Raw genomic sequence first — 27,242 nt, 5'->3', positions numbered from 1 at the left:
GATTGAGAAGCGTTGACCTACCACTGAAGGTACCCCCGAGGTACACCTAGTGGTACACGTACCAAAGTTTAAGAACCAAGTAAGGTCTCAGGATAAATTCTCAGCACTGACCGTGCGTCAGAAAGTCTTTCATCCGTATTTGAAAAATCCCGAACTACCCCTTTAACGTGAGACTCTCCCATAGATTCTTTCCACCGTCCCTTTGTCCCTCTGACAGCTGTCCCGCTCTAAGCCGGGGATTTTCCTCGGAAATGACAGCTGATTGAAGAGTCGTTAAGATCTCATTAAGTTCATTTACAGTAGAACCAACGAGCTGTAAACAGTGTTTGGTACTGTTTTGGTACTGTTTCCTGGTTTGATGGTGTGGTCAAAATATCTGTATGTTGTTACGATCGAGGCACAAAGAAGACAATTGTACTGCAGTACATTGTACTTTACGTGTTGAGTCCAACCCTGGTTGACTTGGTGTTAGCGTGTGAATGCCTGTTCACGTCAACCACAGGTCTGTGTGTCAAACTGTAAATAATTAGGGCTTTCCCTTTAAATGGTGTCCTGGTTCATGGTCAGTAACGTAAACTGTGTGTTTGTCTGTTTCCCGTGTGTGTGTGTGTGTGTGTGTGTGTCGCTGCGCTGGTCAACTGACAGAGTGGTTTCACACCCCTCCACATCGCTGCTCACTACGGCAACATCAACGTGGCCACACTCCTGTTGAACCGAGGAGCTGCCGTGGACTTCATGGCACGGGTGAGTTTATACCGCCATCTGCTGTATAGGAGTGGTACTACAAACTCTTGAATACTTGGTTAGCTTTATTTATCTTTTATGATGAAAGATGAAGAAAAGAAGTAAGTAATTATATAAATATTAAATATATTAAAAAATTAAATTGATGTTTTTTACTCTATTTATTATTGAGCTGCTCTTGTGTTAATTTCAGCTCAAACTGAACATTTATTTATTCTCTACTCAGAATGACATCACACCTCTTCATGTGGCATCAAAACGGGGCAACAGCAACATGGTCAAGCTGCTACTGGACAGAGGGTCCAAGATCGATGCAAAGACCAAGGTGAGACCACACCGATGTACTTTTACATTATATATTTGAATATAATAATTCTTCATTGGGTGCTGGAGAAAAACTAGAGATTCCAAAATTAGTTTGGTCTAAGTTTATGCTTCAGTTTGGTTTATTATTAATATATTTACTTTTTATTTCAAAATTTAAAATAGCTAAAAATGTATTTTTTTTTCTTTAATTAGTTCTCTCGCTTAAAAATCACAAAAGTTCACAAAGCTTCTTCTCCTGCCCCTGTTGTAATGCACAAAAAATAATAAAGTAAGTGTAAAAATACATTTTTTATTCTGTGATTTTCCAGGATGGTTTGACGCCTCTCCACTGTGGGGCCAGGAGTGGACACGAGCAGGTGGTAGAAATTCTTCTGGACCGAGGCGCACCCATCTTATCAAAGACCAAGGTAGCTACAGGGACGGGGGAGTTAGGAAGAACACAGCTTTGACCAGAATAGTTACTAAAAATGTCTGAAAATTCCTTCACCTTAAACCTGGTTCCCCGTGTGAGTAACACCACCGTAGAGTGGAGTAAAGTAGATCTGCTAACCAGACACCTCCATCCGAAGCCGCCGTCTCGTCAGTTTAGCCGCTGTAGCGTTGTTGCACTGTCTCCGTAACGTCTGTGCGACCTCTCCAGAAACAGCCCGTCTCCGCTGCGTGTCCCTGCAGTTTGACCACGCAGGACGACCAGTGTAACCAAGCAGACATTGTTGTAATGACCTCGTTATAACAATGCTCCTGTAACTTCCTCCACAACTTCCTTCACAGTCTTTTGAGCTGCACGTGGCCCCGCCCTAACTTGTGCTGTGTCTGTTTGTCCATCTGTCTATGTGTCCGTCTGCGTGTGTGTTTGTCGCTCTCTTCTCTCTCTGTGTCTCTCTCTCTCTCTCTCGTTCTTCCTTTACTCCATTTCCTCCACCTGTAGAACGGCCTGTCGCCGCTCCACATGGCCACTCAGGGCGACCACCTGAACTGTGTTCAGCTTCTGCTTCAGCACGACGTACCGGTGGACGACGTCACCAACGACTATTTGACGGCGCTGCACGTCGCCGCCCACTGTGGTCACTACAAGGTCGCCAAGCTCATCGTGGACAAGAAGGCCAACCCCAACGCCAAGGCGCTGGTAATAACTGAAGGGTGGAGGCGTGTGTGGGCGTGATTATTAGTTTCAAAACCTTCTTAGAAGGAACAGGTAGATAATAAAAGCCTCTAACCCTCACGTCTGTTTGCTCCGTGTCTTGGTGCAGAATGGATTCACACCACTTCACATCGCCTGTAAGAAGAACAGAGTAAAAGTGATGGAGCTGCTGCTGAAACACGGAGCGTCGATACAGGCTGTCACTGAGGTAACACACCAGACCTGCCGCTGGTTACTGCTGGTTACTGCACCCTGTCACGAAAAATAAAACACAGGGTAGATGTTATACTGGTTACTGCACCCTGTCATGAAAAATAAAACACAGGGTAGATGTTATATAAAACATATAACAAATACAAATAACACAACAGTAATATTATAACGTTAAGTTAAATCATAAAAAACTCAGATCCCGGCACAGTATCAGAAAAGAGACTTTTACTCCTAACAGGATTATAAACATATTTATTAAACTGAATCACTGCACAATGAAGTAGCACTACAACTGTCACTCAAATGTTATTTTGAAACCACACATAAACACACACACACACTGTTGCTCGGTTCAACTGCTTCTCTTTGTCCTCTCGGTCTCTGCTGTCCCTTCCATGTCTATATTCACCCTCTGATTTCACAAACCTCCATGGATTGACCCCATATGTTACGCGAACCATAGTTTGAGAATCATTACGTTGCAGTATTATGTTTTGTGATGACTGTGTAATTGTTCTCCTGTAGTCTGGTCTGACACCCATCCATGTGGCGGCCTTCATGGGCCACGAGAACATCGTTCACGCGCTGACTCATCACGGAGCATCACCCAACACCACCAACGTTGTGAGTAGATCAAATACTGCACTGGGTTTTTACATACTCGGTGAGAAGTTCACTGTGTACAAAGGAGGTTTTTTTTTTACTGAAAGAGAGTTGTTCTGTTTATATCCAGCGAGGAGAGACAGCTCTTCACATGGCAGCCAGAGCGGGGCAGGCGGATGTCGTCCAGTACCTGCTTAAGAACGGGGCCAAGGTGGAGACCAAGTCCAAGGTTGGAGCTCAGTGCTTTATTTCGGTCGCTTTTCTCATAAAGATTTAAAAACTAGCCCTGGACTCACGTTGAAATTCTTTCCTCAGGACGATCAGACAGCGCTGCACATCGCCAGCCGTCTGGGGAAGGTGGAGATCGTCCAGCAGCTGCTGCAGTGCGGCGCCTCTGCCAACGCTGCCACCACCTCAGGCTACACACCGCTACACCTGGCTGCACGCGAAGGACACCGAGATGTGGCTGCCATGCTGTTGGACAACGGTGCCTCGCTCTCTTCATCTACCAAGGCAAGTCTGACACAAGAGCCGAACGGTTCTCTGTGCTCCAACAAACATGGATTTTCACCAGAACTCCTCGCATTTTGTTGGTGAAAAATGTGCATGGAGCTGTTAATGTTAACACATGCTGTTAAGGTTATTAGTATATACTGTATTATAAAGTATAGTGTATATTAGTATAATGAGTATAAACACTGATATTCATGTATGTACTTTTGTATAATAAATTGATGATTAATAACATTGATTTATTGCCATTAAAAAAAAATTATAATTTCTAGACATTGGATCTGTAATCTTGTGCCCCGTGTTATATTTCCACTAGTGGGCACTGTTTTCTGTCTTTTTGAGTTGCTCGTCTTATTTGCTTTTATCAGCGTTAATCCATCATAAAAACGTTCCCATTTCACAGCTTTAAAATATATCACTGTTCAATGATAGGTCAACTCTCTGCTCCTCCCACAGCTTCCAGGTCAGTGATGGTGGGAACTGAGCAAACATTAATGTAAACTGCAACATCCAAAACATAACTTTTTTTTCTTCATTCTTCATTCTTCATTTCTACACATTGTTTAGGTGGCGAACACATCACACTCATTCATTTAAAAACACCGGAAACATTTTTCTGTCTGCTGTCGACAGACTCAAGTGAAGTGACTGAAATCTGTGGCAACAAAATGAGGTCAAATGTTTCAGAGCGTGTAACGAGAATCGGTGGGAGTCCCACATTCCTCTGGAAAATGTGACCTGGTGTCTTTAAATATCCTCATATTCCCAGGAAGGAAGACGAGGATCAACATAAACATGTTATACAGCTGCTGGTTATACATATGTACTTCACCAGTACTGCAGTCAGTCATGTACTGTATACATCACATGTATATAAACCTGTAAGAGGCTCCTGGGTTGATGTTTTTTGAACTGCATGTTGATGACATTATTTATTTTTCTCTGTCGTCAGCAGAAAGGATTCAGTCCACTGCACGTGGCCGCAAAGTACGGCAAGATGGAGGTTGCCAGTTTGCTGCTGCAGAGGAGAGCGGCACCTGATGCTGCGGGAAAGGTTTGATGATATTTTTTTTCCTAAATGATAGAGAGGAGACATTTGAATGGAAACATGACAATCTGAGAGACTCTGAGAAACACAGAGGATTTGACTTCTGTCTGTGCTTCGTCTTCACCAGGGAAATTCATTAAGTTTAGTTTTGTATAAAAATAGTTTCTAAGCAGCTATATTTAGACAAATACCGTCGTTTATTTTTCGACTCATAAACATCAAACAGAGTATTAGGTAAAAAGCCCTGCACTGGCCAACAACCAGGAAGTCGCAGTCCTCCATAATGTGTCCATTTATCACTCAGGAAGCGTCTCTGCCAACTGTCCTCATCCAGTCTGTCTCTGAGACGAGACACAGAGCAGCTTCAAAGTTTAGTTTTTCTGAGCTGCAGCTGGAAGTTCAAGGAAAGATCACGGAACGACACGTGCACTCTCGTCTGACTGTATGTTTACTCACATGCACAGGCTGTTGTTAACATGTACAAGCACACGAATGGTGTGTGTGTGTGAGTGTGTGCGTCACCATCTGAGAGCATTTAACGTAATGCTAGTCAGGTATGATAATGGAGCCTCCAACACTGCTTTGTGGTGGTTTTCTTTCACATCAATTGTGATAATACGTTTCTCCTGCCTCAGACAACAACACCAGCAGAAAGTCACATGACACTTCTGACACTCTATTAACTTTTCTCAAAGATTAACCAAAATCCTCCGGTGGTGCCACAATCTGATTTTCACCAAAACAACTGCAGCGTTGTCAGAATTCTTGAGTTTTGGAAACATTTTTGCGTAGGCATTTTCCCAGTGATCCCTGTGTGTGTTCCAGTCTAATCTAGTAATCTAAGATTCTGAAAGTCACGGGTGAAATCAAGTGTTTTTCCTTTCGGCACATATGTAAGGTAGTGTATGACGACCTGCCAGGCATGGTAAATTGTCAGGACGCGTAACAAGAAATTGAGTTATTGGTAGTTAGTTACTTCAGCAGTACTTTTTGGTGCTTTATTTTTAGTGGTCGTCTCCTTCCTATTTTGGTGACGATGTAGCCGACATGATATAGCCCATGTTCATTTAGCACAGTGCTACATTGGCCGTTATCGCACAGGATCCAACACTGTGGTAGGCAGGATTTTTACCATAACTAAACATTGAACTTAAGGCTGGACAGTGCAATCCAAAAATATGTGTATATTTTTAGGACGTTTCTGGTTTTGGTCTCTTTTTTTTTTTACTTCCAGCAGGAGCTGCTGTTGTTACATCTCCTGTATTTATTTCTTTAAAGTTTTGTTTTTTTTTACATTCTAACAGCTTGAACAAACTCATCTGTGTCTGTAATTACTTGGCTTTTTGTTTCTTCTATTTTATTCCAGAACAAAGTGTTTGCCTGTGACCCGTCCATCAGTGTGTTCTCCATCTCTCTTTTCTCATCTCTACATTTTACCTCCTCATCTTTGACAATTTTCTAACCTGCAGTTGCGTTGCATGCCTGTGTATGTGTGAATGTGTCCCAACATTTCCCTTTGTGCGTGTGTGTGTGTGTTTTAGAGTGGGCTCACTCCACTGCATGTAGCTGCTCACTACGATAATCAGAGAGTGGCGCTGCTGCTGTTGGATCAGGGAGCGTCTCCACACGCTGCCGCCAAGGTATCGTCACAGACACACAGAGTGAAGCACATCTGCATCATTGTCCAATCAGGTCATTCGTTTTCTGTCTCTCTCTCTGTCCTCCCATCACATCTGGTCGAGACACTGTAACTGTGATTTTCACCATCTGTTCCTTAATCCATGGTTTTACTTCTATTATTCTACCACAACTGAATTTCACCAGGAAAAGAAACAAGAATGTGCTATCTTTTACAGAAAAATGTTCTATTCCAACACAAGCGTTCAGTGTTTGCCGCACTAAATCACCCACTGTGAAGTTTGAAGGAAACGTTAGGTAAAAATTGTACAGGGAAGACTGTGCTGTGAACCCTCATTTACTGTGGTTTTAATTGTTGGATCCAGATGAACATCGACTCTGACATGTGGTCAACTTGTAGTTTGTCGTCTCCTGCTAGACTTTGGAAGTTAGGGATTGGCAGAAGCAGTAAAATGAATACGACAGGAAGTGGCAGTTTTTTGTTTTTTGTTTTCTCTTGACTGACGTTTATTAAATACATATTTCAAGACAAGGCAAAGCACCTGAGTCTAATTTATCTTTATGTCTTGATCTGCTATTTTTATCTTTTCCCTGCTGAGCTTCATCCTATTTAAATTGACACAATAGCAGAGTTGGTCTTTTGGAAAAGGATCAGTCTGTAGTGTGTCTGTGATTATAGCAGTGGCTATTGGAACAATACCAAATATACATACTGTATATATGTGTTCATATATATATATATAGGTCCTGTTGATGTTGTAACTACATGCATATATATACTGTGGTTTAATTTTTAAAACAACTATATGAAACATACTGACATACATATGATTTTTCTTTATTGTCTGTAATTCATTGTCTCTTATAAATATAAGAAATTATATTATATAGGGGCCAGATTTTCTGACTGCAAAAAAAAAATTAAAATTTCATTTCCTGGACTCAGTTCCAACCTCTGAACTTGTACGTGTTTGGTTTGTCTCAGAACGGTTACACGCCGCTGCACATCGCTGCCAAAAAGAACCAAATGGACATCGGGACCACATTGCTGGAGTACGGCGCTGACACCAACGCGGTGACGCGGCAGGGCATCGGCCCCATTCACCTGGCAGCGCAGGAAGGCAGCGTGGACCTGGTGTCGCTGCTGCTGACCAAGAACGCCAACGTGAACATGTGCAATAAGGTGAAGCCCGGTTACGTTTTCGCAGTAAATATATAACAGAACATTTACTGACCGGTTCTCACGTGTCCTGCCCACGCAGAGCGGTCTGACACCACTCCACTTAGCAGCTCAGGAGGACAAGGTCAACGTGGCAGAAGTTCTTCTCAACCAGGGCGCCGACATCAACCCACCAACAAAAGTAACAATTTCTTAATTTTTTTTTACCTGTTTTTAATAGGAAATGATGTTTATGCATTAATGGAAGTAGAAACATTTTGATTATTTCTCTTTGCTGCGATGCTGACGGTGTTTCCACTGCAGCAGCCACTGCAGATATTAGATCATGCATGTGAGCACTTAAGTGATCACGGACGCACTGACATTCTGTCACTTACGTTCAATGACATGACCACACAAACATCCCATAACCTAATGCTTCCTGCTAAAGGTTGGATGACACACAGGGTTTTTTTATAGTGGTGAGAGGACAGTTGTTTACAGTCGACATCTCATATAATATTTTATGTTTTATTAATCAAAATAATTCACTCCACATTATAAACAGTAGGATTTTGTACAGTGAAATAAACAGTCTGTAGTTTACATATTTGAATTTTAATTTCAATTTCACTTCTCCGTCTTCTCTCCCTCCAGCTGGGATACACTCCTCTGCACGTGGCCTGTCACTACGGCAACACAAAGATGGCAAACTTCCTGCTGCAGAACCATGCCAGACTCAACGCTAAAAACAAGGTGGACAGATGCGTGTGCACACACACACACGCCTTCATGTTCTTGTAGGACAGGGGTGTCAAACTAATTTTCACCACGGGGGGGCAACATCAGCAATACCGTTCTCCCAGTTTATTCAAGTTATAAATATTCATTCATTCATTGCTGTGTAATTTTTAAAAAATGAATTCATCAGGATAAGAAACTCTGCTGGATGGACTTTATTAAATGCTTTTTAAGGGCTTTTTAAGGGTCAAATTTGGCCCCCGGGCCTTGAGTTAGACACGTGGTCATCCTTGTTCTCCATGTGTGTCTGTGTGTCTCTGTGAACAGAACGGTTACACACCTCTACATCAGGCGGCTCAGCAGGGACACACACACATCATCAACCTGCTGCTGCAGCACGGGGCCTCGGCCAACGATCTGACAGCGGTCAGTGCACGTACACACACACACACACACATACTCTTGCAGACTAACGCTGGGTGAAGCAGTGAATGACGGTGTGTGTTCTGACTGGATATCTGTTTCTGTCAGAATGGAAACACTGCCCTCTCCATCGCCCAGCGTCTGGGCTACATCTCTGTTGTAGACACTCTGAGGCCCATGACTGACGACAACCTCAACACCATGGTGAGGATTTTGTTGATATGAACTCACCTTTATTGGAGGAACATTTCATGCCTGATGAATATGATGAAGAAATGTCTTTTTTTATTGGACAAGAAATAGTGCTGTGAAATAATTCAACTCTTTATTCAGATGAATCACTGTGGATTAATCTTTATATATCAAGTGTCTCCGACCTCTGTGTAAAGATGTAACTCAGAGGTCAAGGTCGTTTCTGCCTCTCTTCTCTGTGAGTGATCAATTATTCATCGTGCAGCCTTTGTTGATCATTTATTTGGAGCAACATGGCCTTTAGAAAGTTCATTATTTCTTCACGTGACGGGAGCCAGAACTTGGGGTCAGATTAGAGTCTGTCCTGGGAAGAATGATAAGAAGGTCAAAGGTCAAATGTGAGAGTCATTAATGGCAGTAATGAGTAAAAATGTTTGTTTTCAGGTTCAGGTGATGAGTTGTTGTGTTTGATGAAGGTGTTCATCTGTGTCGTTAATCCAAAGTTTTACATTTTAATTTTGTTTCTCCTCATTTTCTTGCTGCAGAGTGCTTCAGAAAAACATAAAATAAATGTCCCGGAGACCATGAACGAGTTCCTGGACATGTCCGACGATGAAGGTGAGTCCAAAAAAAAAAACCCTTATGTGTGTGTGTGTTGATGTCATAGTCATGTGATTTCTTTTGCATTAACATGTGCACGTGTATCTACATCACACAGTCCAGGCCAATGTGCCAGAAACTCTGAGTGAGGAGTCTTTTTCAGATGATGATGACGAAGGTATTTGTCAAAACTTTTGCTTCACACAAACCTGTAGTTTGTCTGTCTTTCCTGTGGGACGAGGCTTCAGCGGAGTTCACCTTACGCTCTACAGCTTTGCCGCTCGTCTTCTTCTTCTACTGTAGCTGGTCTGTAGAGAAGCTTCAGTTACAGCAGAGTCTTCACATCTAGAAATGTTTTAGAGGTAGAGGTTCGAACTGCTGACCTTTTTGCTGTAAGGCGAGAGCGACAAAACAAAAAAATATTGTTTAATGTCTTACCTTAAATTTCATGTTTTTGTTTACGAACACAACGACTGTGACTTCACAGATCAGATGATGGCCGTTGAACACACACATTTTTTGGCCTGTCCACTCGACCGTCCTTTGTTTTGGAACCTCAGAGCCTCAGAGCCCTGTAAAATTGATGAGTTTGCTCACGGTCTGTTGCTCAGGGGACACTGGAGGTGGGGGGGTGTGGAGTTTCACTGTCTGTTGATACAGGTAGACTCAACAGGTTCCATACACACGCAAATATCAAGTGATCACAGACACGTTTGTGTACGCAGGTTATGGAGAAGCGCCCCTAGGGGACAGTAGGGGAAGTGTAGTAACAAACGTTAGCTTCAAATGTACTTCGTAGATACAGTCAGTTTAAAGTACTGCAATCGTGCAGCGTAGTATTTGCAGTATTTAAAGCAGCTGCATTTGTGTGTGTATGTACTGTAAATGGGTGAGTGTGTGTGTTTGAGTGTGTGTGTGTGTGAGAGAGAAAGAGAGAGAGAGAGTGGCAGGCTGTCCATAGTTTCCACTTTTCCCTTTAATCCTATATAGAGAGAGCCAATCCTATTAGGATGTAGGATGAAGTAAGCATGACTGGTCACTCCTGAACTTTCTGAGTGTGAGTGTGTACATGCACGCGCCCGCGTGTGTGTGTGTGTCCAAATGCCTGCCAGACCAATCATCTCATGCATTCCAGCAACTTCTTTACGCTCTCTCTCTCTTTCTTTTCTCTGGAAATTCTTACACGTTGTGCCAATGCGTGTGTGCGTGTGTGTGTGTGTGAGTTCGACCCAGTCGTGGTCTCACACACACACACACACACAGGAGGACGTTGCAAAATACATCATACATATATATACAGACCTTTGATATAGTCGGATGGAAACAGGGCTTTTACTGCAGGGCACTTCCTCCTCTGTTGTTTGAACTGCAGCTCGTTTTTTGTTTTGTTTTGCAAAGAAAAACATAAGTTTATGAACACTGTCAGACCCTATGATGGATGGAGTAAAGCTCATATCACTATGTTTATCATGTGTTTCAACATATAATGGAAAATACTCAAAATACATCATACATATATATTTAAACTTATATATATATACATATATGTATGTATATATATATATATATATATATATAAACTTGCTCTTATTTCACAATATTTATTGTCCACAGCTAAGTGGCTGCAGAAGGAGAATTTTATCCAATTACATTTTTGTTCAGTTGCAGTAGTGAAAAAAAATGAAAACTTATCAAAACAAGATGATCACATTAATATTGGCCTCTTGAGAAAACAAGTTTATAATTGTCTAAATAGTTGGACAAAGACGATGATATATCTTGTTTTGGTAGAATCCTGCACAACTTTTGGAGTAATTCTAGTTCTAACACTACTAGGTTAGGCACGGAGGTTAAAAGGCTTTTAGTTTGGGTTGTTTTGTTTTTTTTCTTTTTTGAAACCTTTTAATGCCTTAGCGTGCATATGTTCTGTCTCTGTCTCCTACACTGTGTCTCCCCTGTATTTACTCCTACTTGTTGTCAGCTGACTGTGCGCGTCGACGCCGCTCAGCCGGAGTTTACGGTCGCTGCCTCGGAGTTTCTCCGTGCGTAAATCCGATAAGATGAGCTTTTTTTGAACCGCTTGGAGAAGAATTAGCCGCAGCAGTCGGTCAGATGGCTGGTGTTTCGTGTTCGCACCAGTTAGAGTTCATTTTTCTGCGCAGCAAACAAACAGCAGCGGTTGGTGGAGGAAGAGGAGGAGGAGGAGGAGAAAGCTGTGGCCGGAGATGTGCGCACCAGCAACAAAGGCGCAGTTTGGTGTGAGCGCAGTGAAAAGCGAGGGGTGAAAAGAGGGGGCAACATTTTCCATCAGCACCAGGAGCTCTGAGGGGAGACCGGATGATACGGTCCTCACTCCGGCTCCTCCTGCGTTCACTTTTCATCATCGAAGAACTGTGAGGAAGTATTTGAAGGAAACAAGGAACCAGAAAGAGAAGGAAACAGTTTGAAACTTTTGATATGGCAGAGCAGGACAGAGGTACGTCGGACAAGACCAGCGTATGTTTGTGGTTAAATATGTACAGATGGTCATAGTAGCTGAGGTGTGTGTGTGTGTGTGTGTGTGTTGTTAAGCTCTTGTTGCGTGTGGCAGTTTTGTCCAGTCAAACAAGGATAGCTTTATTATTATTATTATTATTACAGTATTATTAATATTAGTAGTAGTAGTAGTAGTAGTATCACTTATGTTTTTAAATAATAAATGCAGATTAAAGTATGATACAAATGTTTAATTAATGGCTTAAACATAAATTATCTTCTAAGGTCATTTTAATCATTTCACAATGTAATAAAATCATTAAATTACCGTTCTTTTAAGCCCAGGAGCTTTTAATATATTTTTGGGCAGTTATGTTACCATATTAGGGAATTAGTGGGTTAATGTTAAAATATATTTATATATGTGTGTGTTAAAAAGGCCAAAAAATAGTTCTGGGTAGATTCCTGTGTTTATTTAAGATTTTGAAAACCACTTCCGCTTTTGCTGCTGCTTTTATTGTGAAAGTCACAACGGGAAGTGACTGCTATGTGCTTTGCTCCGTGCCGTGACGGTAGCTGTGGTGCGTGATTGGAGTGCGGCAGTGGTGGAGGTGCGGGGAGGAGGGGCTGCGGTGAAGGAGCAGAGTGTTGCAGGCAGGACAGGACACAGCTCCGGACATGAGGGAGAAGGAGAAGCGCGGTGGCCGCTCCGCCGGCTTCGTTGACCGGCGTGTCATCGTCCACCGATCCGCCGATCGAGGTGCGGTGCGGTCCGGTGCGGTTCTGCGCCGCATGTTTGTCCTCCTGTGCTTATTCTCTGCTGGCTGTGCTCGGGCTTCGGTGGCTGGAGTGTAGAGACGCTTAGCTGCGTTGGATTTTACAGGAGAGCTCCAAATCTGCCGCAAAGTGCTGATAGTTACTGTTGCCTGTTGATGACATTTTTCTCACTAACGATAATTATTGTTTTTGGGATCTTAGCCAATCAGGGTCCAGATGTGTTGTTGTTGTTGTGGTTGTGTCTCAGATATTAATGAATACATACAAACAGGGAAAAGTTGCAGTGGCCACTGCAGCTGCTGTGACTGGAGCGGGGCTGATGAATGTATCACTGGGCCTCATCAGGACTCAAATCAAATGAGGTTCTTCTGAGGAGTTTTTCTGCCCTGAGATGCTGCAGCATCCTCCCCCCCACTCTCCCTCTCTCCTGTTTGGGAATGTGTTTTTTTTTTAGTAAACACCAAGATCTCACCCTTTAATCCCATCCACCAGGTGAGGATGCCATGACCGGGGACACGGACAAATACCTGCGACCCCAGGACCTCAAAGAGCTGGGGGACGACTCCCTCCCCCAGGAGGGCTACATGGGCTTCAGCATAGGAGCCCGCTCCGCCAGGTAAGCTCTCACCCATTTTATGATACAACAATCTCTAATGGACTCAGGTCAGAGCTGGCCAAGCCCAGATATTATGAGGAACCTCAGCGGATGTTTTGATCCTCCTTCCACCACCGGCAGCTCCTCCAGCCCCTGACTTAGAGTCAATATGTTTTTGTGTGTGCAAAAGTACTAACCGACAAGGAGTTATAAGATTGAGTCGTAGTTCTATTAAATATTACATTTGAACAAAGATATCCCGAGCAGCTGCCCAGATGGTCCAACAGTTTGACCTAAGTATGATTGTTACCTGGCTGGTGCTGCCGTCGCTGCTGTGGTTCAACGGTGTTTTTATGAAGCAGTATCTGATAAGTCGTTTTTCACAGAAACTCAGAAGAACCAGCTGAGGTCTAGGCACTGATTAAATCAGCCTGGCACAGATGATTCAGCTCTCTGTGTGTGTGACCTCATTCTAAGAAAGCTAAGGTGCTGCTTTGACCTTTGACCTTTGATAACATTGACTCAAACAGCAGCACTCCTGGTGTACACTCAGCTAACTGCAGGTTCAAATTGTTTTAAAAAAACAAAAACAAGTGCATGCAGTGGAAAACTGTGTGGATCCAGTCGACACTGTTGTTCAACCTGACATTGTGTTGTAGCCTGGTTGACAGATGCCATGTGATGCTAGGACTGATCAAAACAATTACAGTGACTGTGACAGGAAGCCGCTGCCGTCAGCGGGTCACAGGCAACAGAGGGGAAAAAAAACACCACAAAATGAAATGGAGGTTCCATGTAAACAAGCTGGGCTGATGAGCCATTCAGGGCCACGCTGGAAAGATTTGTGTTTGTTTGTGCAGTCGAAGCAGTTGAACAGATCTGTTGAAAATGTAATGCTGAGTAAAAGTGAATTCACTATTGACCAGTTTTTATGGCGGTGCTGAGCAAGTTCCATTTTCCTTTCTGTTCATGACATCCACATTGCATGGTTTGCTTTTGACTGGGCTGCAAAAAAACACACACACACATATAAACATAACCCTACAGTCATGGGTGGCACCCATTCAAAAGCACAGCATCAATGTCACTGGGGTGAGTAGGAGTCATGCTTGAATGTCTTCAAAATGCTTGGCTGTTCACTCTTCTACTCTGTTTCTTCTCCTCCTCTGTCCTTCATTCTAGCCCTAGACTCAGGTAAGACATAGTATTAGTAGTTGTGGTAGTACTGCAGTAGCTGTACATGGGAAACCGCGCTAATTTCAAGAACTTTCACCCATCAAACCTCTAACCCAAACTGTGAGTCACTCATTTCCCATCAGCATCCTGTTCCTGTTTTGTGATAGCTGTTTTTCTTAACCGTGTACGTGTGAACGTTTTTTTGTTTTTTTTTTTACATTTTTATTTCTAAAATTTTTATTTTTTATTTTAGTTGTTAACCCCATCCAAGACGCCATATCTACACAATAAGATGCAATATCAATATTTTCCCGTGTTATTAGAAGTCATAAGCCGTTGTGCTGTGCTGTGGTGAATCTTCTTCAGTGTCAGTCGTTTGGTCTGACACCCTAACTGTGTTAACTGTGTGTGATTTTGATCCCAGCGTCACGTCGTTTGGATTTATTTTTTTTTTCCTGTTGATGTTGTTGTGCCACACAGTGTAACTTCCAGGGATACATAAACAAAAGTTGTGAAACCTCATGTACGTCATGATTCTGGATGACCAGCGGTGGTTTACAGAGATGGAAAATGTATTTTGCCATTTCGTGCCAGACCCTAGTATCTTGTTATATATACACCCTCACACTGATTGGCTGATGTTTTCAGCCCGGTGTTTTCAGTCTAAAAAAAACAAGAGAATAGAAAGAAGAATGAACATAGAAACTTTGAGGAACAGTTGTTAGAAAGGTCTGTTGTTATAAAAGATCATAATCTGTCCATATATTGACATTCTGAGTTAAATTCCTGTCGGGGGGTCGCGGGGCGGGGGGAGTGACGGCGAAAGAGAAGGAAGAAAGAGGAAGGAAGTGGCAAAATAACGGCTGTTCATTAGAAAGACTTGATTGTGGACGGAGCGAGAAAGAGGAAGAAGCTGTGAAGAACAAACGCCGCTGGCCGGAGCGGAGGGGTCGGGAGGGTGCCGGGTTGCGATTCGGGGGGTTAGGGGTGGGGGCAATGCCAGGGACTCCATTCAGAGTTGCTTGGTAACTTGGATGGAAGGGTGGGCAGGCTGTGCTGAATAAAGGGCTTCTCTCTGTGCTGAATAGTGTGTGTGCCCACTCAAACATGCTGAGCTCGGCATTTTTTCCCTCGTTCACCTCCCTACACACACACACACACAGACTGCTCATCACTAGAGTACAGAGGCAGAGTTACTGGCATTGTTTTTATGATGACATCCTCAAACCTCGTCATCACACAGTATGTGTTGCTGAATCGTTCAAACGAACGAACCAGTGCCTGTGTAGAAGCGACAGCACTGCTGGTTAGAACTTTCCAGCTCAAATGAGAAAAGGGACAGAAACCTGGTAAAAAATAAATAAAAATTAATAAATAAACAGCTGCGCATTCGACCTGAGAGGCTGCTGCTAAAACAGACACGCGTCACCACAGCAGCGATCAGACAGAATGCAGCAAAAACTGCGCTGGAGAAAAATAACTCCCAACTTCCCCGCTCTTTATCTGGCTGCAGTAAAACAGGTCGAGGTCAGCTGCTAATCTTAGAGTGAAACAGTGTCAGTCCTTTAGCTTTAATTAACACCAGATAGAGAAAGAAAACGCTCTTTGGTCCCTCAGTGTTGTTAATTTAACAGAGTCACTTCTACTTTTCCAAAACTCTCCGTCTCTCACTGTTAGACCTGTGTAATAATTCTGTCCCTAATATAGACACTGAACTGATGTCTCCTGTCAACCAGCCTACATTTCCATTTCCTTCTTCTATCTTTGTCCTAATGCAAACAAACAAACCCTGCTCTCATTTCCATCTCTGAATAACCCGCTGTGGACTTTCCTCCGACTCTCGGCTCCTCTGCCTCTTCCGTCTGGATCTCCTCTGTCCAGTTAATATAGAACAAAAATAAACTGTTTCCCTGGAGGTTGCATGTAGTAATGGATGTCCCGTTTTTTGTTCTATGCTGTGTTCCCTTGCCCTTCGTTTGTCGTTGCCCGCGGCGTTGGGTTGCGTGGTAACATGTAGCCTCCGCTCCTTCAGTTCGGATAGGTCCAACACACTCAACCGCAGCTCGTTCGCCAGGGACAGCATGATGATCGAGGAGATCCTGGCTCCCACCAAGGACACGGTAAGACCCTCTTGTTGTTTCTGCACTTGTCATTGTTTTGGGGGTAGAGGGGGGGGTTCATCATTCAGGTTAGTTTGGTCTCAAACATGGACTGAGTAGGAATTAAATCAAGGTAGAACCAGGGAGACTCGTCTTGTCCTACACAAAAGGTCATAAAGAACCAAAGCTGAGGCCGTGCCGTGTTTGCTGTTGCCAAAGTGCTGAGGCTGAGTGTGTAGCACCTTGATGAAGACTTTATTCAGACCTTGGGGACCCCGCCCCACTTTTCCTTTCTGAGGAGAGTGCAGAGCTCTGCACAGCTCACTCTGTCTGTACGCTGCGTGTCTTAGAGGCCGGGAGCAAAAACAGAATCTGTTGCTTCTCCAGATATAAACAGATTGAAAGTTACGACTCCGAGGACGTCCCACGGCGTCTGAAAGTACACACGACCAGAGTATACGTGAGCATTTACAGTAGAGCGCCGGGAGTTTTACTGTGCCTCACGTCAAACAGCCGAGCCGTAAACTGGATCTGTTTGGACCTGACGCTGTGCATGAACAGTGTTGGTGGTCGGAGGCCAGTTTGGGATTACAGTAGACTTAGACGTTTGATTCATTATAACTAATAACTCTGTTTTTAGCAGAAATGCGATGTTAATAGAATTTACTAAACGTTGTTTGTTTTTTCTCAATAGGGCTTTTGGGGTAAACTTTGTTTTTCTGAAAATTATTTAAGTCCATTTTTATTATTTATTATTGTTTATTGAACATATTAGACCATTTTTATTTTTATTTATTATTGTTTATTGAACATATTACAATGAGTAATAATAATAATAATAATCATTTGAACGTTATTGGTCCCTCACTGGGGAAATGATTGCCTTTGGAGGCGCCAAGTAAGTGGTTCCTCTTGGACTTGAACCCAAGACCTTCTGCATGTAAGGCAAGTATGTAAGTAGGCTTGAAAACCGCTACACCTTAGAGCCATAAAATGGTACCTAAAAAGTAGCTAACGTTGATGATGTTCCTGGTGCAGTTGTGACTCGCTAAGTTAGTTTTCTTGTGCAGAAAGAAAACTGGTAAATTGGTGGTTTTGCTGCAGAGATCCTTGTCCGTCTGCACCAAACCTTGATCTTCCTCCTTTTCCTTTTTTTTCCCCTCTAAGCTTCAGAGTGTCTGTAAAGACATTTCCTACCTGGTTGACCCGCTCAATAAGGTATAAAGCATCCATGAGAGTCTCTGACTCGTCGTCCGTCACTTCACCTCACGTCACTCTGCTCCTGGTCTTCCTGTGTTTGGGTCTCAGCAGACATGTTTGTTTTGGTTCTGTGCCATTCTCATCTCACTCATTGGTGCTGGTCTCTGTTTAGTGAAGGGTGATTCCCATGTTACTGTGGAGTCACTGAAGTTTCCCAGACTGAGGTATTTCATTACAGAAGTATTTATTCAGAGCCGAGTCGAGGCTCTGGTTTTTATGGGCTGCAGTGACAGAAAGTCTGGATAAAAATGTAACAGTTACTTTTTCAATACGCTTTTATGGGATATCATACTATAACTTTTCTTTGGTAATATGCTAGCTAACGACACCTTTTTCCTTTGTTGAATCAACGCTCCAGGAATATACAGAGGAAAGAGTTGTTTTTGAGGTATTTAAGCAGTAGTACATGATGTCACTTAAGATGTTCTTGAACAGAGTTGGAAAAGTCATCTCTTCACTCCACTTCATGCATGACGTGACATCATAATAGTTCTATTTTTACTAGTTTGTCCAGTGTATCGTTCTATTCCCTCCATCCTCTCTTTCTCTCCGTTGTCTTCTTCCAGCACCTGGCTGTGACCAGAGACTACAGCTCCGAGTGCATGCGGCGCTACAGCTGGACTCCAGACATGGTGGACCACAGCCACAACACCGTGTCCAGCCCCATTCACTCTGGGTAAGATGAGCTGGGCTTTTCTTTACCTGAAACATGACTCGGAGTAATAGGTGGGATAGGTCAAAAAGTTCTAAGACGTAGAAGACAAAATCAATTTGTCAGAACTTTGACGACTGAGGAAATGTTTTAAAATCTGCAGAAATGTGGACATATGTCTGAAAATCAAGCTGTTCTGATTTCCTGTGATAATAATAATCCCACCCATGCACCAGGTGGCTCCGCCCATACTACTAGCCCCACCTGTTGGCGTGTTCGCCACGTCACTTATTCATATGCAATAGACGGAATGCTGCTATGTACAACCCAAAAGCTCAGCACAGCCCTAAATAAACACGAGCCACATCATATAAACATAGAAATACAAGAACAAGTGTTTACATTAGCCCTAAATAAACACGAGCTACATCATATAAACATAGAAATACAAGAACAAGTGTTTACATTAAACTGAAATCGTGTGGTTATTTTTAAGAAATGAGATGTTTTCCAATCGGTCTTAGAACATTTTGACTTCCCCTCTCGTGTCTACCGGCAGCAGTGATGCCACCGTTCACGTTAGCCTGCGACACAAACAAACACGCTCCATCCCCTGAAAGCTCTCATGTCATAACCATAAGTCTCCAGACATGGTCCAGAAGTCACCCCCGCTCCCCCTCTGCCTCCCCCAGTGTCCACTGATGGGTGGTGTTTTTACAGCGCCACAGCAGATCCTCTGCGTTTGAGCTCAGCAGCTCGTTTGTTTAATTTGAATAGAGAGATAAGAATCCGCTCCAGTGTCACTGACTTGATTTGAATACATGACGTTATTAAATGTAATGCTGTGCTGCGATGACTAAACCTGTGTACAGTTCAATACTAGAAGTCATTAATGTCCATTTTATTTTTATTTTTCATTGTTTTCATACTTCATTAAGATACTTTTCCTTGTGTTTGTGTGTTTAATTTTTAATTGTCATTTCTGTTTTTTCATGTCGTTTTTTTTTTTTTTTTAACACTAGTAACGTCTAAGAATCCTCGCAGAGGCTGTGAATTTAAATACTGAGACTCACTTCTGTTGGTTTGCCTCCTGCATTGTCTCCATGTGTTTATTTTGCAGCCTCTCCTCCCCACTCCCTCAGTATGACTCCAGGTGATGACTGAGTTTGCTGCTTTCACCCATGATGCCTCAGTGATGTCTGTCACTCTCGTTCCTCCCACTGTCTCTCTCTCTCTCTCTGTCTCTCTCTCTCTCTCCGTCCATTCCTCTTCAGTGTCCCCCCTCCGTCTCATCTGTGTTGTCTGGTCGTCTCATTTGCACCCAGTAGACTTTAGAACTGTAATGTGGAAACGTTGAGGAGTTCTGGTGTGTGTTCTCCATGTCTTTTCCTGTCACACACACACACACGCACACACACAGTCCAAACTGTCATCTTTGACTGAAGAACTGGAAACTTTTCTTTGTTTACATGAACTCTTTCCTGGTTCTTTGCTGCTTTAGAGAAACTGAAACGTTGGAAATAATCTCACCTTTAACCTCAGAATTCTTAATCCTGGTTTGTTGATTGTTAGACGTTCATAAAGGTGAGGAGTTCCAACTCTCAGTACTCGGAGCGTATCTTATTTTCGTACTTCTAAGTTTGTAGTACTAGTGTACTGTGTTTGGGTGTACGGTGATCACAGCATGAGAACTGTCCTCCTCACGTGTGTCTGTGGTATGGTTTCTCCTCGTCAGTCTTTACGTCTGTCTCCTCCTCTGACCCTGCTCTCCGTCTTGCAGGTTCCTGGTCAGCTTCATGGTGGATGCACGCGGCGGCTCCATGAGGGGCAGCAGACACAACGGCATGCGCATCATCATCCCTCCCAGGAAATGCACGGCGCCCACACGGATCACCTGTCGTCTGGCCAAAAAGCACAAACTGGCGTACCCGCCTCCCATGGTGGAGGGCGAGGGGCTGGTCAGCAGGCTGGTGGAGGTTGGACCAGCGGGAGCTCAGTTCCTCGGGTAGGAGGCGAGGAATTATTATTCTAATTATTACAATCATTTCCTCTTCTCATCTCCTCTGACTGGGTCGTGTTTGCCTGTGTTTTTTTTTTTTTTTAAGTCCCGTGATCGTAGAGATCCCTCACTTTGGTTCCATGCGGGGCAGAGAGAGAGAGCTGATTGTGTTGAGGAGCGACAACGGCGACTCGTGGAAGGAGCATCAGTTTGACACCAGACAAGAAGACCTGGTGGAGCTGCTCACTGGCATGGATGAAGGTAGAAAACAAGGCTGATGGTAGACGGTTAACGTACGGCTTAACGGAGGAGAAATAAGCCATTTATTTTAACTCAACTTTTAGTGTCAAATATTTCTGTCTCAACAAAAAAGTGACGTCTAAGATCCTCGTATAGCCACCGTGCCTTTAAACTGAGACGAGGTGTTAGCATACTCAGCGTTTTATGGTGTTGTATTAAATCTCTTGTATTGAAACAGAACAACACTGAGAGTTAGTCTTGATCCTTCCTTAATTGTACAATTCCTCCAAACTGCTGACATCGTCGACCTACTTAAAAAAACTACTCATTAAGACAGTGAGACAGGAAAACACACACACACGATACTGGAGTATCAGGTTGCTGGTTCAGCACATTTGAGCCAAGTACCAGACCAGTACCAGTGCATCTCTAATATACAGTCAATGTTATATTAACAACGTGTGTTTTATCAAGTTAAAAATTAACATCACCAAGTACCTGAGTACTGTAAATGGATGTAGTTTGTAGTATAAAGTCCTGTGTTTCCCCACTCAGAGCTGGACAGTCCCATCGAGCTGGAGAAGAAACGCATTTGTCGCATCGTCACCAGAGATTTCCCTCAGTATTTTGCCGTGGTCTCACGGATCAAGCAGGAGTCGAACCACATGGGTCCTGACGGAGGAGTCCTGTCCAGCACCACCGTGCCCATGGTCCAGGCCTCATTCCCACAGGGGGCGCTCACCAAGAGGATCCGTGTTGGCCTGCAGGTGCAGTATTTCAAGGGAACATTAGTTAAAGCCGTCAACAGTCATGACAGTCATTAACCCTGCGCCTCTTGGTGGTCCTGGGTTGGTGTTCAGGCCCAGCCCGTACCAGACGACCTGGTGAGGGCCGTCCTCGGGAACAGGGCCACATTCAGTCCCATCGTCACCGTGGAGCCCAGGAGAAGAAAGTTCCATAAACCCATCACGATGACGATCCCTGTCCCACCCAGATCTGCAGAAGGTCATCCCAGTGGTCACAGAGGAGACGCTGCCCCCTGTCTTCGTCTGCTTTGCAGCATCACAGGTGAGAATACCGAAGAAATGAAGGTGAGCAGGATCTATGGATCAAAGATGTGGAAAAAAAAAGAAGTCTATTGTCAAACAAAGAACTGAGAAGAAACGTGTAGTGTGACGTGTAGAGGATAATCTCTGTTTGTTTCCTCACAGGAGGGACGTCTCCTGCCCAGTGGGAGGACATCACAGGGACCACACCACTGTCCTTCGTAACCGACTGTGTCTCCTTCACCACAAACGTGTCGGCCAGGTGAGACACACTCACATGTTATGTCCATTTGATCCTTTGTTTCAGGTCATTGTTCTTTATGTGGGTTGACTCTCACTTGTCTTTTCTCACTGTTCTCTCCATTTATTTTCATTCATATCAAGCTGTTTTTTGTGTGTGTGTTTTAACTCGAATGTGTTTTTTTTTCTTTCCTGTTCAGGTTCTGGCTCGCAGACTGTCACCAGATTCCTGAGACGGTGAGTCTAGCGTCTCAGTTATACCGGGAGCTGATCTGCGTGCCATATCTGGCCAAGTTTGTGGTGTTCGCCAAGATGAACGACATCATCGAGGCTCGGCTGCGTTGCTTCTGCATGACGGACGACAAGGTGGACAAGACCCTGGAGCAGCAGGAGAACTTTGAGGAGGTGGCCAGGAGCAAAGATATTGAGGTGCGGTTAGGACCACCGGTTCCCGAAACTTAGAGATGGGAATATGGATTATTTCACAGCTCTTACTCCACAACACTGAACAGTTATTAGAACAACATGATTCCGACAAAAAGCTATCATCACTGAACAAACCAAATAAACTTGATCATTCTTTTACTAATATATTACTGCATTTCATTCCAAAACTGCAGGTTCTTGAGGGCAAACCCATCCACGTGGACTGCTATGGAAATCTGTCTCCTCTCACCAAAAGTGGTCAACATTTGGTTTTCAACTTCTTCTCCTTCAAGGAAAACAGGCTTCCTTTTAATGTTAAGGTAAAAACAAAAAAAATGATATGATTTGAGAAAATGCAATGTGATCAAAAAAAAAATGATATCATTTGAGAAAATGCAATGTGATTATGTTGTGTAATAAGTAAAAGGTTCTGTTTGTTCTGGGAAGAAAATAGAACTACACTGGTTTGTGTATTAATATTGTGATTTGTTGAAGTTGTGCTGTGTCTGTTTGTCTTTGTTCTCCAGATCAGAGATATGGGCCAGGAGCCATGCGGCCGCCTCTCTTTCTTGAGAGAGCCAAAATCCTCCAAAGGCCTTCCACAGACTGCCATATGCAATTTGAATATCACACTGCCAACCCACAAGAAGGTAGGACCGGGTCTCACACCGTCTCCCCTCACAGACTTATACACTACATCCTCTCTCTCCTCCTGTCCGCCTCGTTCGTCTGTCCTTGTGTCTCTTGTCATCATCATTCACATGTAAATGAAATGAAAGGACAGAAGTGCAGTGTTGACATGAAGAGGAGCCACTGATGTGAATGACTGCCTGCTGCTCGTGTCTATTAGTGTTAAAGCCTGTGCCAGGTTTCAAGGCACGAAAACCTGCAGCCAAAAAATAAATGCCCATCATGCTTTGTTCTACCGCTTGGCTCGGAGTTGAAATGCAAAAATTTGACATTACAAAAAAGACAAAATACTTCTCATGTGCTTGTTGATCCCAGGAATGTGTAATCATTTTTGCTCTTGCTATTATTTTTTCTGTTGGCTTTTCCTTATTAATCTCAGATTTTAACAGATGCTTTGTGTTGTTTTTGCTGCTCCGTTTCCATCCCCTGATTTTTTTATTTTTTTATTTTTTACATTTTTTTTTATTTATTAACTTCCCTGCAATCCATTGTGTCATCTCTCTCCCCCTGCAATGCATCTTGGAAAACCCACAGGATATGGAGTCTGATCCTGATGATGAGGTAAACAGAGTCTTCATCATCACAACACAGACCTGCCTCCCTCTGCTTGGCTTCACTGCAGCCACCGTTGTAAACACATTTGCTGCAGATACTTTGCGTCTGTGCAGCACCTGCATGTGAAAGATGCCTCTGACTGCACCTTTGTTTTCACACAGCTGTGTGTCTGCGTCATTGCTAAAGATGATAGTGCATGAGTGGAAATGACAACCGCTTTAACAAGTCAGGGTTGGTTTATTGTCCAGTGGAGTCTTTTCCTGTGCCGCACATCCACCTTCTTTTACATACAGAGGAAATCAGTGTCTTTGTCTTTAGTCTTAACTCGTAGAACACTTCTCACCTCACACTTGTCTGTTCTAAGCAGAAGATAAAACACTTTTTGTTATTGTACAGTAAACAAACCTCATATTTCATAGCTTGTGGGGTTAAAGTTAAAAACTCAAACCTCTGGTGTTTGCCAAAGCAATAGAAGTCAGTTTATTTAAATGTTGATTTATCAACGGCTTCCCCGTGAAAAAGGAGTAAGAGAAAATACACAACACTCACATTAGAAAAAAATTACCCAGCAGGTTTTTGAGTTTAGTCTTCTTTGATTGTTAGCGTTATTTTTTTAACAATTAACGCCAACACTAACATTAACATTATTTTTTAACAATTAACGCCAACACTAACCAAAAGGAATTCAAGACATGGCGGTCATGAAACATTCAGAATTATGTAATTGCGTCTATTTGCCAAGAAATACCTTCGACCCATGTTTCACACCTTTGTTTGTGTTGTAAAGTGTGTGAGCACTTTTTGTCCAGTCTGAATGACTTTCACTGTAAATTATTAAGTATATTTACTGTACCACACATTCCACAGGTGATAAAGTAACATTGACACAAGTCATAAAAGGTTGCCTATTTTACTACTTCCTAAAAATCACACCAGAGTACATGCAGTAATACTGTGCGTGTACAGTGGCATTGCGATATTTTGTGAGTAAAGACATGGAGATGTACATTACCGTCCAGTGGACCTGTGCTTTCTTCTGCTACTACTAACATTAGCATGTACTCACAAACTAAAAAAAAACAAAACAAATAGAGTCGAAATTACTCTGAAGAAAATAAGAGCAGCTTTTAGATCCATTGTGACTGTTTGGAACCATATTCCACCATATTTTTGTTAAAACATCTTTTGGTTCTTTTTTTTTTTTCTTTCTTTCTTTGTTTCAGAGTGAAAAGCCAGAGCGACGTCATACCTTTGCCTCCTTAGCTTTACGTAAGCGCTACAGCTATTTGACCGACCCAGCAGCGAGTGAGTGTCCAATTTTTACTTTTGTGAACATTTCCTTCAATTGATTTTAGATGCTGCCCTCTTCATCACAACATGTCCTCTTTGATTGTTTGTGGTGCGTCTGTCACCCGCATGGTTTTTAACCTTTCCCACCTGGTTGCATTCTGCCATGTTGACAAAACGCCACCCTGTTTGAAGTTATTTTGCATTTGTGGAAACACTGGGATTGATGTCTGTGTGTTCGTACGTCACGAGTTAAATTCATGTTTATTCAATTCATTGGAAATAAAAAAATGACTGAATTGTTTTCATTCTCATTATCGGCAATTTTTTTCTTATTGGCTTTATGATCGTGTGCCGCTTTGTTTATCATTGTGATGCCAGGTTGCACTTTATATCATACCATCAGGGAGAGTTTAGTCAGAGATTTATATCATACCATCATATCATCAGGGAGAGTTTAGTCAGTATATATTTCGCCATAATTCTTGTTTTTTTAAAGCAGTTTCACTCTGCTTTATATTAAAAAGACAGAGAAGTTACTTTTCTTCTTCGTTCTTCTTCACACTTGTCCATCAGTCCTTTGTTTAAACTGTCAAATTCCAGTGGCTCGTGTGATTTCACAATAAGTCGTTTAGATTTTGTTATAAAGTGCAACCTCATATTTTCCTCTGCGCTTTTACCAAACGAGTTAACTCTTAGGCCTATTAACTCTTAGGGGTCGTCTCTGGCACTTCAAATGTTTTTTAACAAGACAGTGTTTAATGGAGGCACAGATAATAAGCACACCAAAAGTCAATGAGTGTTTGTTTGTCTGTTTGGTTCTGTTTTATTTTTACATTTTATTTTTTGTTCTTTTTTTTTACACATTAAATTTTCATTTTTTTTTTTCTGTCCAAGCACTTCATTACTCATTAAATTTTCTTTTTTTTTTCTGTCCAAGCACTTCATATAAATTTTCTTTTTTTTTTTCTGTCCAAGCACTTCATTCATTTTTCACCGTGTTATCCTGAATTGAAACTTCTGAATTATTATCAAATTTCACAGTTGAAAATGATTTCCTGTTGTTTTAAGCTTTTTTCCTACTGCCGTGAATAATGGTGTGACTGACTGACACAACTTTCTCTTTCTGGTTTTTATGATTTATTTTGAATTATTTTATGTTACTTTTATGTTTGGTTTCCTTATTTACCTTTTAATTTAAATTACAATTGAAGAAACAACTGATCGAAGCTCGACGAGAACACAGCCTCCTAGCTACCCTCACAAACCTGTCTTTTCAACGAGATCTTATCAGACGTGGTCGCCTGTTCCTGTCGCCGTCCCTGGTCAAGCCAAGTCTGGGTTTGGCTCCCTCTCCAGTTCATCGTCCAACACACCCTCTGCATCTCCACTAAAGTCCCTCTGGTCTATTAACTCAGCCTCCCCCATCAAGACCAACATCCCTGGTTCCCCTGTATCTGTCAAGTCAGTCAGTGATATGGCATCTCCAATTCGATCTTACAGATCCATCTCCTCTCCAATAAAAACCGTGGTACAACAAGTCCAATATCCAAGCCAGGTCAACCCCAGTCCCCTGGCTTCACCAGCAAAGAGTTCTACAGATTCTATATCTATGAAAGGACTTGTATCATTGTCTGCTAGGAGTTCCCCTCTAACGGTCTCTGGAGGAGGAAGTGCACTTCTTGATAGATCATCTATGGGAATGACCCCACCAACATCTCCAAAAGCTGGCCTTAGTATGTTTAGTTCTCCCCTACAATACAAGACTGCAATGGGGGGCTCTAGTGGCAATACATCTTCATCCTCACCCATAAAAACAGTTCCTGGTCTTTCTTCTATACGTTCCTTTGCCTCAGATGTCACTGGCCCTGCAAGAAACCTGTTCTCATCCCTCTCTTCTCCATTAAAATCCAACAGCTCTCCGAGTGCATCGATCCTAATCAATGGAAACGTATCATCTACACAACACCGATCTTCATCCCCAACACCTCTTCATGCCAGTAGTCTGCAAGAGAGAATACAGGCAACCACTAATGCTGCAACTACAAATGTTAATGCGGCATTTGATGAGGTTGAAAAAACTTTGAATTCTTGCTCTGCAGGCTATGGCACATTAAAGTCCTTATCGTCTTCTGCGTCCTCCTCCTTTCATTCAATGAGGTCTTCTGCCTCAGGTTCCTTTTATGCGTCTCTCCGATCCCCTCCTAACACCACGACACCTGTTACATGCAGTACCGTGACAGTTCCAGTGTACTCTGTCATTAATGTGCTGCCAGATCCTCAGTTTAAAAAGTTACCAGAAGTTTCAAAATCAGCTGCTGCCCTCCTTTCCCCTCGAAAAACAGTCCCCCCTGAGGTAAATGCTCAGTTGCAGTCGTCCTTT

At 42.9% G+C, this 27,242-nt stretch overlaps 1 protein-coding gene across 13 annotated transcripts in view; it reads left to right on the top strand.

Moving 5' to 3' along the window:
* Positions 1 to 27,242, top strand: part of LOC103387059 (ankyrin-3) — a 68,743-nt gene that overhangs the window by 27,618 nt on the left and 13,883 nt on the right. For 2 of the 13 annotated variants that reach the window (XM_025060560.1, XM_025060558.1), the window contains 31 exons: positions 646 to 744; positions 971 to 1,069; positions 1,380 to 1,478; positions 2,000 to 2,197; positions 2,322 to 2,420; positions 2,951 to 3,049; positions 3,159 to 3,257; positions 3,344 to 3,541; positions 4,497 to 4,595; positions 6,131 to 6,229; positions 7,213 to 7,410; positions 7,490 to 7,588; positions 8,044 to 8,142; positions 8,455 to 8,553; positions 8,659 to 8,754; positions 9,288 to 9,360; positions 9,461 to 9,520; positions 13,087 to 13,210; positions 16,398 to 16,485; positions 18,291 to 18,400; positions 20,157 to 20,381; positions 20,482 to 20,636; positions 21,171 to 21,382; positions 21,476 to 21,683; positions 21,827 to 21,923; positions 22,102 to 22,330; positions 22,522 to 22,647; positions 22,855 to 22,977; positions 23,552 to 23,578; positions 24,796 to 24,877; positions 26,074 to 27,242. The exon at positions 26,074 to 27,242 is cut by the window's right edge and continues 6,085 nt beyond it. In XM_025060560.1, the coding sequence (XP_024916328.1) occupies positions 646 to 744; positions 971 to 1,069; positions 1,380 to 1,478; positions 2,000 to 2,197; positions 2,322 to 2,420; positions 2,951 to 3,049; positions 3,159 to 3,257; positions 3,344 to 3,541; positions 4,497 to 4,595; positions 6,131 to 6,229; positions 7,213 to 7,410; positions 7,490 to 7,588; positions 8,044 to 8,142; positions 8,455 to 8,553; positions 8,659 to 8,754; positions 9,288 to 9,360; positions 9,461 to 9,520; positions 13,087 to 13,210; positions 16,398 to 16,485; positions 18,291 to 18,400; positions 20,157 to 20,381; positions 20,482 to 20,636; positions 21,171 to 21,382; positions 21,476 to 21,683; positions 21,827 to 21,923; positions 22,102 to 22,330; positions 22,522 to 22,647; positions 22,855 to 22,977; positions 23,552 to 23,578; positions 24,796 to 24,877; positions 26,074 to 27,242 (4,887 nt within the window). Of the gene's footprint in view, positions 1 to 645; positions 745 to 970; positions 1,070 to 1,379; positions 1,479 to 1,999; positions 2,198 to 2,321; positions 2,421 to 2,950; positions 3,050 to 3,158; positions 3,258 to 3,343; positions 3,542 to 4,496; positions 4,596 to 6,130; positions 6,230 to 7,212; positions 7,411 to 7,489; positions 7,589 to 8,043; positions 8,143 to 8,454; positions 8,554 to 8,658; positions 8,755 to 9,287; positions 9,361 to 9,460; positions 9,521 to 11,004; positions 11,819 to 11,918; positions 12,578 to 13,086; positions 13,211 to 14,371; positions 14,384 to 16,382; positions 16,486 to 17,631; positions 17,683 to 18,290; positions 18,401 to 19,496; positions 19,530 to 20,156; positions 20,382 to 20,481; positions 20,637 to 21,170; positions 21,383 to 21,475; positions 21,684 to 21,826; positions 21,924 to 22,101; positions 22,331 to 22,521; positions 22,648 to 22,854; positions 22,978 to 23,551; positions 23,579 to 24,795; positions 24,878 to 26,073 lie in introns of those variants that run through there. The other 11 variants (XM_025060565.1, XM_025060559.1, XM_025060564.1 and 8 more) reach the window with 9 other exon arrangements.

This window comes from Cynoglossus semilaevis, chromosome 12 (genome assembly GCF_000523025.1).
Source record: "Cynoglossus semilaevis isolate Cse_v1.0 chromosome 12, Cse_v1.0, whole genome shotgun sequence".
NCBI lineage: Eukaryota > Metazoa > Chordata > Actinopteri > Pleuronectiformes > Cynoglossidae > Cynoglossus > Cynoglossus semilaevis.
This window is presented reverse-complemented; position numbering and strand designations above follow the sequence as displayed.